The following is a 12,145-nucleotide window of genomic DNA, read 5'->3' on the forward strand; positions in this document are numbered from 1 at the left end:
CGAGGCAAGGTTGTCCTCAGGCCATCTCCATCCCTTGTTACCAAGGTGGTACTGTATTACCACTGTTATGAGGGCATAGTTCTTCCCTCATCTCTTTTGGCTCCAGTCCACAAAATGGAATAAGATCCCCCATATTCTGGACGAAGTGAGTGCTCTGAGTAGGTACGTCTTGAGGACGGCGTCCTTCTGAAGGTTGGTCGTTTTATTTGGGCTTCCTGACGGTAGAGGAAGGCTTCCTGACATTTTCAGGAAGGGTTTAGCCGTTTCATCGACCATGATAACATGGTGAATTCTTTTCACCATCCAGGAGTCCTTCCGTGCTAGATGTCAGCCTATCTCCCTGTCTATCAAGGGTTCTAGGCACCAGGCGTCAGCAAGGCACGCCTGCAAGCTTGCGGATTCGTCCAGTCCGCATGCATTCTTGAAGCACTATAATTCCCACACTTCCACAGATGTGAGTCTGGGCAGGCGGACTCTGGAGGCCGCGGTGGCGCACTTGTAAGTAGCGGTTACACAGGGCCTGATCTGTTGTTGTCCCCACCCAGGGACTGCTTTGGGACGTCCCACGGTCTGTGTCCCCCAATGAGGCGAAGGAGAAATAGGGATTTTTGTGTACTCACCGTAAAATCCTTTTCTCCGAGCCATTCATTGGGGGACACAGCTCCCACCCTGTTATTAGCTTATGATTGTTTTTTATAATCTGACATGCTATACTCTCATATATAATATGACATGCTATACGCTCATATATTGTTATTGATCTCCTACTGCTTTTGCACCGAACTGGTTAGCTGAGAGCCAGCAGGAGGGTGTATACTGCAGGGGAGGAGCTAACTTTTTTTGTATCACTTAGTGTCAGCCTCCTATTGGCAGCAGCATACACCCCACGGTCTGTGTCCCCCAATGAATGGCTCGGAGAAAAGGATTTTACGGTGAGTACACAAAAATCCCTATTTCTTAATACCCCCTCTAACATTTCTGGAGCAGCTGAGGGCTGGTATTTTTAGCCTGGTACAGGGCTAATAAGCATGAAAAATAAGGGGTTGAACAAAGAAATAACACCACAAAACTTTTTTTGGTTCCTTTCTTCAAATATCTTTAACTCCAAAAAATATTCATTGCTGTAAAAAAAAAAAAGCATTAAAAATGTGCGTTTTTTTTTTCCATTGCGTTTTTGCTGCCAACAAATTCTTAGAGATGCAGAAACGTTGCAGAAATTTCTACAATCAAATACTCAACATGAGCACATACCCTAAAGGTAACCAGTAACATAGCTAAAAATAATTTACCAGGTGAAAGGTGTCTTTGGCGTTCAAAGGATTTTTTAGTTTAAGACGAACAAGGGTATAAAATGGTCTCATGTAGCCAAGAAAATATAGCGCCTTTTTTTTCATCTTTTTTTCTGAACGCTGTTCTCAAAAGAACACTCTACAACTATTAGACAATGCGATCAAACTTTTCATTTTCCCTAAAGATTTTGCTAGTGTTGTAAAGTTAATTTTTTATTCTCATGGTCCTTTTTTTTTAAGGATTAAAGAATTGCTTTTGAAGGAAAAAAATTCAAAAACTACACTTCAAGCACTCATTCACCAACTAAAAGAGGAAAATGAAAGGCTGGCAAATGAAATTAAACAATTTGCTATTAGAGAAGACGACTACCAAAGAGGCCTCAAAAAGATGGAAGATGGAATGTCCAAACTAGAGACGCAAAGAATGCAGCAAGAAGCACTGGAGGTAAGCAATACCTGGCATAGGTGGGCAACTTTGAGAGTGGAAAAAAGGTGCTGGTCCAGGAGGTAATTAATGTATTGTTTGTTTTTTTTATTTCACCCCCGGGTAACAGTAGATTAGTTCGGAGTTATATGGAGGAGACAGATTGTGGATGGCTTTTTAGGTCAATGTCAATAGTTTGAACTGGATACGCTGGTGATTTTGGAGCGTGGAGAGAGGTGAATTAATTGTGCTTCAGAATGAAGGTCAGACTGAAGAAGTGCGAGAGTTTGCGGGAAGGCCACAGAGGAAGATATTGCAGTAGTGGAGCTGAGAGATGAGGGCATGGCGTTAACATTTTATTAAATTCATGGTTGAGGAAAGGACGGATTGTGGAAATATTTTTGAGTTGGAGGTGGAAATAGCTTGGATATGCGGTTTGAAGGACAAGGCAGACTCAAGTGTTACTCCGAGGCATCGGACTTGCAGTACAGGAGAAAGCATGATATTATTTATTGTGATGGATGAGGTAGGGGAGTTAGGTGAGATGGAGGAAAGATGAAGAGTCCTCTTTTATCTGCATTGAGCTTTTGGAAGCCCAATGAGAAGGAGGAAATGGCTGATAAACACTCAGGGATTTTGAACAGCAGGGAGGTGACGTCTGGGCCAGAGAGTAGATCTGAGCATCATCAGCATATAAGTGATACTGTAAGGCATGCAACTGTATTAGTTGTCCCAGGCCAAAGGTATAGCTTGAGAAGAGTACGGGTGCCAGAAAAGAGCCTTGAGGGACTCCCAACAGATAGAGGACAGGACAAGGAGGTAGTGTAAGCGTTGGAGACGCTAAATGTGCAGCTGGAGAGGTATGAAGAAAGCCAGAATACAAAGCCTTTAGCACCAAGGTAAGAGATGATTTGTAGTCAGAGGGAGTGGTAGACTGTGCTGAAGGCAGAGGACAGGTCTAGAAAGAGGAGTACAGAGAATTGTCTATTAGCTTTAGCTGTAAGTTAGTCATTAGTAATTTTTGTCAGGGCAGTTTCGGTGGAATGATGGGGACGGAATCTGGATTGTAGGTAGTCAAAGAGTGAGTTGGATGAGAGAAGGGAGAAAAGTTCACCATGGACATGCTGTTCGAGGAGTTTGGCAATAGCTGGATGTAGAGGTCAGGTTGAAGAATGGCTTCTTTAGCTTAGGTGCGAATGTTGCAAATTTGAAACTAGAAGCGAAGTTACTGGAGATTAGCGATAGGTTGAAAAGATGGGTTAAGGCCGGTATAAGCGTGGTGGTGAGGTTGGGGAGGTGAGATGGGATGGGGTCAATCACACAAGTGGTGAGCTGCGATTTGAAGACGAGAGAAGGTGAGTGAGCTCTTCTTCAGTGATGGTCGGGAGGAAGGTTATAGGGCAGGGGAAGTGATCTTTTATACATAGGGGTTGTGTTGGATGAGCAGTAAAGAATTGCCCTGTTTGGTCAGCCTTATTTTTTCTAATGTGCAGCAAAGTCTTCTGTAGAGCTGAGAAGGTAGGATCGGGCAGTGGAGGGAGTTAAGTGTTGAATAACTGTTTGGGGTTGTGGGATAAAGAAGATACAATGGCTGTGAAATACACCTGTTTGGCAGAGGTGAGGAGCCGAATTGAATGTGAAAGCTGCTGAAACGTATCTGCACAAAAGTGGTATCATTAAAAACGCCAGCTCTGCATGCAAAAAATAAGCCCTCAGATCACAAACGCCAGCTCTGCACGCAAAAAATAAGCCCACAGATCACGAAAAATGGAGACGCTACGGGTAACGGAAAATTGCGCAATTATTATTTTTTTTTTAGCAAAGTTTGGAATTTTTTTTTACCACTTAGATAAAGTGTAACCTAGACATGTTTGGTGTCCATGAACTCGCAATGAGCTGGAGAATCATAATGGCAGATCAGTATTAGCATTTAGTGAACCTAGCAAAAAAGCCAAACAAAAAACAAGTGTGGGATTGCACTTTTTTTGCAATTTCACCACACTTCAAATTTTTTTTTTGTTCTTTTCTAGTACACGACATGGTAAAACCAATGGTGTCTTTCAAAAGTACAACTCCTTCCGCAAAAAATAAGACCCCACATGGCCATATTGACGGAAAAATAAAAAAGTTATGGCTCTGGGAAGGAGGGGAGCGAAAGACGAAAACGCAAAACCGAAAAACCTCTGGTCATTAAGGGCTTAAAAATGCTACGTTAGTGTGTATTAATCACCAGAATATTATGAATTCATCTGAATGTTATAAAGCATCTAGTCAATTACCATTTTTTATCTAGTGTCTCTGATAATATTAATCATTTGATCTGTAGGAATGGTGCGGCCGCTACCTATATCCTTATTCAGATTTGTTTATGCACTACTAACTTGCTGATAAAATTAACTAAGGGGAGGCGTAATAAGGGGAGGCATAGGAGTTAATTTTATCAGCAAGTTAGTAGTGTATAAACAAATCTAAATAAGGATATAGGTAGCGGCCGCACCATTCCTACAGATCAAATGAATAAGATCAGCGACACCAGATAAAAAAGTTAATTGAATATATACTTTGTAACATTCAGATGAATTCATAATATTCTGGTGATTAATACACACTAAGCTAGCTTTTTTTAATCGTCCTTATCAGTTCAATAAACGTTGTGTTTTATTATAATCTTTATTTAGAGTTTAGTTGCCGGTTGGCAAATTGTAATTAATAAAGTTAAAGATGACACATTTCCTTTGTATTGTAGGCAAAAAAAAAAATTTCATTTTTTACATTTTAAAAATTATAAGAAGGAAAATGGGTCGATGCACAAGTTTGGGCATGCTTGGAGATTTGTGTGCTGAGATTACTTTGACCAAGGTTTCAGACTTTAAGACTTTAATTAGGGTTATGGCTTGTTCACAATCTTCTTTAGGAAAGGCAAGGTGATGCAAATGTCCCAGCATTATAAAAATCCAGCCTTTTTTTAACCTTGTGCCAAAAAACATTAGCAGGAGAAGGCTAAAAGAAGATGGCAACACGTTTTCAAGTTGCCCTTTTCACAGTTCGAAATGTAATTAAGAAATGACAGTTACCAGGAACAGTGGAGGTCAAGATAAGGTCTGGAAGACCAAGCAAAATTTCAGTGACAGTTGCTCATACGATTGCTAGAGAGGCAAATCAGAAACCCCACTGCCATAGAGCAAAAACTGTGAAAAGATTCCTTGAAAAAAGACACATAATGTCAATGCCATGGCCTGAAAATAGTCCGGATCTCAATCCAATTGAAAATCTTTGGAGGAGGTTGGAGAAAATGATCCATAACAAAGGCTCCAGACCCATTCAGAGGACCAAAAACATTAAGGCTTCCTTATCTATGAACTGTTCCATTATATATGGACACAACTGTTTATCACTCTCACATAATGGTGATTCTGCTTCACGTCATCTGTCTTATCTATGGCATTATTTCTGGGCTGTATTGTGAATAAATATGTGATTGTTCAGAATTTGTTTTAGTCTTTGCCTGATGAAGAGACCTGTGTAGTCTCGAAAGCTTGCAATTTGTTACCATCTTTTCAGTTAGCCATTAAAAGGTATCAACCACTGAGGACCCTCAATTCTAAATATTTTTCTATCTACTGGCTAACACGGTAGCAAGATATATATCTTTCCTATATTTAAAATCCTGACCGGGAACTATATAAAGCTTATATTTTTGCTAAAAAATAAAAGTATTTAGTAATTTTTAAAAGTATTTTATTTATTTTATTACATTTCTTTGAGAACTCCATTAAGCTACATGTGAATTTCTTCAAATAAGAAATAAGTCTAAAAAAGCCCAAGTGACCAATGTGAAAATTGCAAGATTATTAATACTTTTAATACAGATTGTGAAGATGAAAAGAAAACCGTTGCCAAAAAATATTTTTACACACAAACTTGATTTAAATACTAGGTCACATTTTCTTATGTTAACTTCCCTTTTATGGCTACGTTCACATTAGCGTTTGCGTCGGGCGTCGCAGCGGCGACGCATGCGTCATGCGCCCCTATATTTAACATGGGGGACGCATGGACATGCGTTGCGCTGCGTTGTGCGACGCATGCGTTTTTTTTTGCCGCAAGCGTCGGGCGCAGAAAACGCAACAAGTTGCATTTTTCTTGCGTCCAAATTTCGGCAAAAAATGACGCATGCGTCGCAAAACGCAGCGTTTTTGCATGCGTTTTGGTGCGTTTTTATTTGCGTTGTGCGTTGCGTCGCCGACGCAGCGGCGCACAACGCAAAATGTGAACGTAGCCTAAGCAATAATTTATTCTTGGTCTCCTTTACCTTCTTGTAATCACAGCATACAATGAGAATGCTTTCTATGGTATTGTGTTTTTTTTTAATTATGTAAATGACACTTATACACTTCCTTACAGATGAAGCGCGTGCAGGAAGCTGAACGTAAAGTGTCTGCCTTCCAGAGAGAAAACGAGCTGCTTCGCTCATCTGTACGTCAGCACAAAGAAAAAGTCCAGCAGCTCCAAGAATTGCTTACTTCCAGGGAGCAAGCACACAGGTACCTGTGACGGCCAGCAGCACACATATATACAGGTACCTGTGACTGTCAGCACACATATATACATGTATACAGGTACAGGTGCGTCTCACAAAATTAGAATATCATCAAAAAGTTAATTTATTTCAGCTCTTCAATATAAAAAGTGAAACTCATATATATATATATACGGTAGTCGTTACAGAGTGATCTATATCAAGTGTTTATTTCTGTTAATGTTGATGATTATGTCTAACAGCCAATGAAAATCCAAAAATCATTATCTCAGTAAATTAGAATACTTTATAACACCAGCTTGAAAACCAGATTTTAAAATCCGAAATGTTGGCCTACTGAAATGTATGTTCAGTAAATGCACTCAGTACTTGGTCGGGTTCCTTTTCCATCAATTACTGTGTGGTGTGGAGGCGATCAGCCTGTGGCAGTGCTGAAGTGTTATGGAAGCCCAGGTTGCTTTGATAGCAGCCTTCAGCTCGTCTGCATTGTTGGGTCTGATGTCTCTCAATACCCCATATATTCTCTATGGGGTTAAGGTTTGCTGGCCAATCAAGCACAGTGATACTGTTGTTTTTATACCAGGTACTGGTACTTTTGTCAGTGTAGACAGGTGCCAATTCCTGCTGGAGAATGAAATTTCCATCCCCAAAAAGCTTGTCGGCAGAGGGAAACATGAAGTGCTCTAATATTTCATGGTAGATGGCTGCGCTGACTTTGGTCTTGATAAAACACAGTGGATCTACACCAGCAGATGACATGGCTCCCCAAACCATCACTGATTGTGGAAACTTCACACTAGACCTCACACAGCTTGGATTGTGGCCTCTCCACTCTTCCTCCAGACTCTGAGACCTTGATTTCCAAAGGAAATGCAAAAATTACTTTCATCTGAAAACAAGACCTTGGAACGCTGAGCAACCGTCCAGTTCTTTTTCTCCTTGGCCCAGGTAAGACTCTTCTGGCATTGTCTTTTGGTCATGAGTGGCTTGACATAAGGAATGTGACACTTGTAGCCCATGTCCTGGATACATCTGTGTGTATTGGCTCTTGAAGCAATGACTCCAGCAGCAGTCCACTCCTTGTGAATCTCCCCAAATTTTTGAATGGCCTTTTCTTAACAATTCTTTCAAGGCTGCGGTTATCTCGGTTACTTGTGCACCTTTTTCTACCACACTTTTTCCTTCCACTTAACTTTTCATTAATATGCTTCTTTAGCAATGATCTTTTGTGGCTTACCCTCCTTGTGGAGTGTGTCAATGACTGCCTTCTGGATATCTGTCAAGTCATCAGTCTTCCCCATGATTGTGGAGCCTACAGAAACAGACTAAGGGACCTTTTTAAACACTTAGGAAGCCTTTGCAGGTGTTTTTTGTTAATTATTCTAATTTACTGAGATAATGAATTTGGGGTTTTCATTGTCTGTAAGCCATCAACATTAACAGAAATAAACACTTGAAATAGAATCACTCTGTGTTTGTAATGACTATATAATATGAGTTTCACTTTTTTTTTATTGAAGAACTGAAATAAAATAGCTTTTTGATGATATTCTAATTTTGTGAGACGCACCTGTATCTGTGACTGTTAGCAGCACACATATATACAGGTACCTGTGACTGTCAGCAGCATGGTGACTTTATGTAGCTGAAGGACCAGACACCCATAACTGTGGTTACTATTGTGACATGAGCCGTCCTGTTGAGTCATGTCATTTGTTGAATAATGGCGCTCGCTATGCAAAATGAGAGGGTAATGGGGAGTAAGCGCTTGGCCATGCAAAGGGTGCACCGAAGCCCCTCATTTGTATACTAAATAATGTTTTGTGTTTTTTTTGCAACTGCAGCACTAAAATCTATATTACAAGTATGATTTTTCCAGGGGTTAAGCCCCCTATATACTTGTACAGATAGTTTGATTAGTGTTTGGGGGTTGATGGTCTCTTTTTAAAGGGGTTTTCCCTACAATATTAGCAGCCTGTCCTAAGAGTAGGCTATCGATATCAGATTGGTGGAGGTGCAACCCCACAATGATACTTGTGACTAACTTAAAGGCAGGCCATCAAAATTGTAGTAGTGTAAAACCGTTTAAATCCACATTTTTATTTTTTTTAAATGCAATGTCTGAGGAAAAAATCCGTGTCTCTAATTTGGCTGCAGATTTCATTCTACTGCCGTACAAAGCATTGACCAATGTGGAATCCATTATAAAGCATTTGCTACACAGAGCGGGCTGGCTCACACAGTGAGGTGGATACTCTAACCCTAAGGTCTAGGTGGGCACACGTGCCACAGGCATCTGCGCATCAGGCAGGCGTAGCACGTGAGAAACAGAAAGCAGGGTCACAGGCGGACAAAGAGGCAAACAAAGTTTTAATAAGGTCCTGGAAGCCACAGACAAGCAGGCGGGATGTTGGAAACCACTGACCGGCAGGAGACATCTAGAAGACCGCAGTTAAGCCGGCGGTTTGTTGGAAACCGATGGCAGGCAGGAGAAGTACATGAGACTACAGGCAAGTAGGTGGGATGCTGGAAACTGATGGCAGGCAGGGAACATCCAAGAAATCACATACAGGTAGTACAAAAAACTGAGAAGTAGCAAGAAAGTCTAAAACCATGAACAGCCAGGAAGACATCATGAAAACCGCAGGCGTGCACGTTGAAGAGATCCTAGAAGACCAGGGAAAAGGTGGCTGACAAAACTCCTAGAAAGTCTGAATACCTTGGAACTCGCAGAGAGGCAGGAAGATGTCCCGGAAACTGCAGACCAATTGTGATACTGGAATCCCCAAGAAGGCAAGGTCCTTACCTCAAATCGCAGACCAGTAACTCATGGACAGGAAACCGCAGACAGACAGGAGACGTCCTGATGACTGTGGACTGGACCTCTGCCCCAACATCTAAAAGGTGTGTGTCTTGGGATGTCTTATATAGACCCAGAAAATATAACACATGGGAGCACGCCGGGCTACTTGCAAAGCCTGATGTTGAGTACAAGAAAATGAAACGGACCGGGGCATGTGACAACAACAATCGACTTGCTGCAGATTTTACGATCTCCCAGTATGGTTTTATTTTTATACTAATGTCTTCTGCCTCATATACATTTGGTTTTAAATCCCCATTCACTTATATCATACTATTTATGATTGCTGCAAATTTGCAGTCTGAAGTCCGCACTGTAATTCCACAGCAAATTCTGAAAATGTGATCGTGACCTTCTGAAAAAAAAAAAATGCAATCATATGTTTAAGGGGATGGTCAGTCCAAACTGAGAAGTCTGCATTCAACATGTTAACAGGCCTGGGTGGATCGCTATACCACCCGCGGCTCTTAGGGGCACATGTCATGTGCCGGAAAAGATATGGGTTCCGGGGCTGAGGGAGGGGGAGACACGACAAATAATGTGTATATATATTTTATTTATTTATTTTCGGGATGCGCAAGCTTTGCTTTTTTTTTGGCTTAAAGAGAATCTGTCACCAGGTTTTTGTTACCTCATCTGAGAGCAGCATAATATGGGGAAAGAGACCTTGATTCCAGCAATGCATCACTCAATTTACTGTGTGCAGCATTTGTGACACAGAGTTCTTAGGTTCTATATGTACATGGTCTATAGGTAGTGAACTGCTTATCACCGGAGGGGAGTGGTCAGACAAGTTGGCGTCCAGTCCCCCCAGCAAAGATAATGTTCTAGCGATAAAACCTTCATTGTACATAAACAGCACACAGCCTGATAAGTGGCACATCGTTGAATGTAGCATTTTAACCCCTACCTCACTGTCCTGAGGTTACATAGCAAAAACCTGCTGACAGATTCCCTTTAATAAATTCTGTAATTCTGCCTGATTTCAGACACCCCTAGGGGGAGCAAACTGAATATAGATTTATACAGCTTCTTTTGAACAAAAACCTGGTGACCGATTCCCTGTAAAGTGACCCTGTCACTTACCTTCCATGTAATTTTTGTTTACATGGTGTAATTGCCTCCGTTCCCTTGATTCTGGCATTTTTTCCTGTGCCTCGATGTTCCTGATACATGCTATTCTTATTGCTCCCCCTAGATAAATCTAGTCTTGTCAGTCAAAGGGGTGTGACATTTTCTTAAAAGGAAACCAAACAACTGAATAATTTGGAACCCTAGAGCAATAGAAAACCAAACCAGAAAAAACAAGGATCCCTAAAAAATAACTTTTAATCACAATAGTTAAAAATAGAAGACTTTATATATCACATATAGTAAAAAAGTACAAAGTGTACCTAAAGAACCCTATAACGGACTACAATAAATCCTGCCTGTCAGTGGAGGTTGGCACCCTAATTTTCCGCGGTTGGCGCCCCCACTCCTCGACGGCTCACCCTTTTAAATCCCTAAAAAGGCCTGTAATACAAGAAACCTGGTGAGCCCTGAAGTACAATCCTATACTGACAACTACCTACCAGTGGAGGTTGGCACCCTAATTTTCTGCGGTAGGCGCCCCCACTCCTCGGCGGCTGACCCTAGGGTCCCTAACGGTCCCTATAATAAGGATAGACAAAAGATAATGTCCCAAATACACCTCCGATACCCGTGAAAAAAAAAAACACAAAAAAATGGAAAAATGAAATACAAAAAAATAATAAAAAGAAAAAAAGAGAGATCGATTGCTATCACAGCTTTATATAGCAATATATGGTGGGTGTCGCATAGCAATATATACCACCACAGTAAATACCCTTACAGATAACTGGGTATAACGGAGTGTAAAGATATATCTTGTCCAAATTGGATTATCCTGACCAGCATAAAGCGCAAGAATAGACAGAATATGTATGATGACAAAATGTGTATTGGTCACACTACTCCCGTTTTATCACAATATTCAGCAAGAGACGAGTGCTCAATGCCACCAAAGTAGCCTTTCAAAAGACACTGGATCCACATCAATGTGCAACATTTATATACCAGTGGAAAGGCAGCATGTCATTCATCATGATAGGACAGATACTCCTAAAAACATGGATCCACCAGGTAGTACATAGATATCCATGATAGGCAGGTAATTTTAACATACATACACCTCTTTTACAATCCTCAAGGTACTCGAACACAATCGTTCTGACCACATAGACAGTATGCATAAAGATGTGTCACCGCTATACTCATCTATTTGTTGAGGTGTATTATGGCCTTTCCAATTAGACCCAGATGTCCATGTGGAAGAATGGATGTCATCCTGACCATAGTCTGTCAGTAAGTCACCAGGTAATGCCCGACGCGTTTCTGGGTCTAATTGGAAAGGCCATAATACACCTCAACAAATAGATGAGTATAGCGGTGACACATCTTTATGCATACTGTCTATGTGGTCAGAACGATTGTGTTCGAGTACCTTGAGGATTGTAAAAGAGGTGTATGTATGTTAAAATTACCTGCCTATCATGGATATCTATGTACTACCTGGTGGATCCATGTTTTTAGGAGTATCTGTCCTATCATGATGAATGACATGCTGCCTTTCCACTGGTATATAAATGTTGCACATTGATGTGGATCCAGTGTCTTTTGAAAGGCTACTTTGGTGGCATTGAGCACTCGTCTCTTGCTGAATATTGTGATAAAACGGGAGTAGTGTGACCAATACACATTTTGTCATCATACATATTCTGTCTATTCTTGCGCTTTATGCTGGTCAGGATAATCCAATTTGGACAAGATATATCTTTACACTCCGTTATACCCAGTTATCTGTAAGGGTATTTACTGTGGTGGTATATATTGCTATGCGACACCCACCATATATTGCTATATAAAGCTGTGATAGCAATCGATCTCTCTTTTTTTCTTTTTATTATTTTTTTGTATTTCATTTTTCCATTTTTTTGTGTTTTTTTTTTTCACGGGTATCGGAGGTG

At 40.8% G+C, this 12,145-nt stretch overlaps 1 protein-coding gene across 1 annotated transcript in view; it reads left to right on the forward strand.

Annotated features, from left to right (window-relative positions):
• The window catches only part of LRRCC1 (leucine rich repeat and coiled-coil centrosomal protein 1), a 109,113-nt gene that overhangs the window by 41,316 nt on the left and 55,652 nt on the right, over positions 1-12,145 (forward strand). Inside the window, 2 exon segments of the mRNA XM_069731550.1 lie at positions 1,530-1,734; positions 6,118-6,257. Coding sequence (XP_069587651.1) covers positions 1,530-1,734; positions 6,118-6,257 — 345 coding nt within the window.

This window comes from Ranitomeya imitator, chromosome 6 (genome assembly GCF_032444005.1).
Source record: "Ranitomeya imitator isolate aRanImi1 chromosome 6, aRanImi1.pri, whole genome shotgun sequence".
Classification (NCBI taxonomy): domain Eukaryota; kingdom Metazoa; phylum Chordata; class Amphibia; order Anura; family Dendrobatidae; genus Ranitomeya; species Ranitomeya imitator.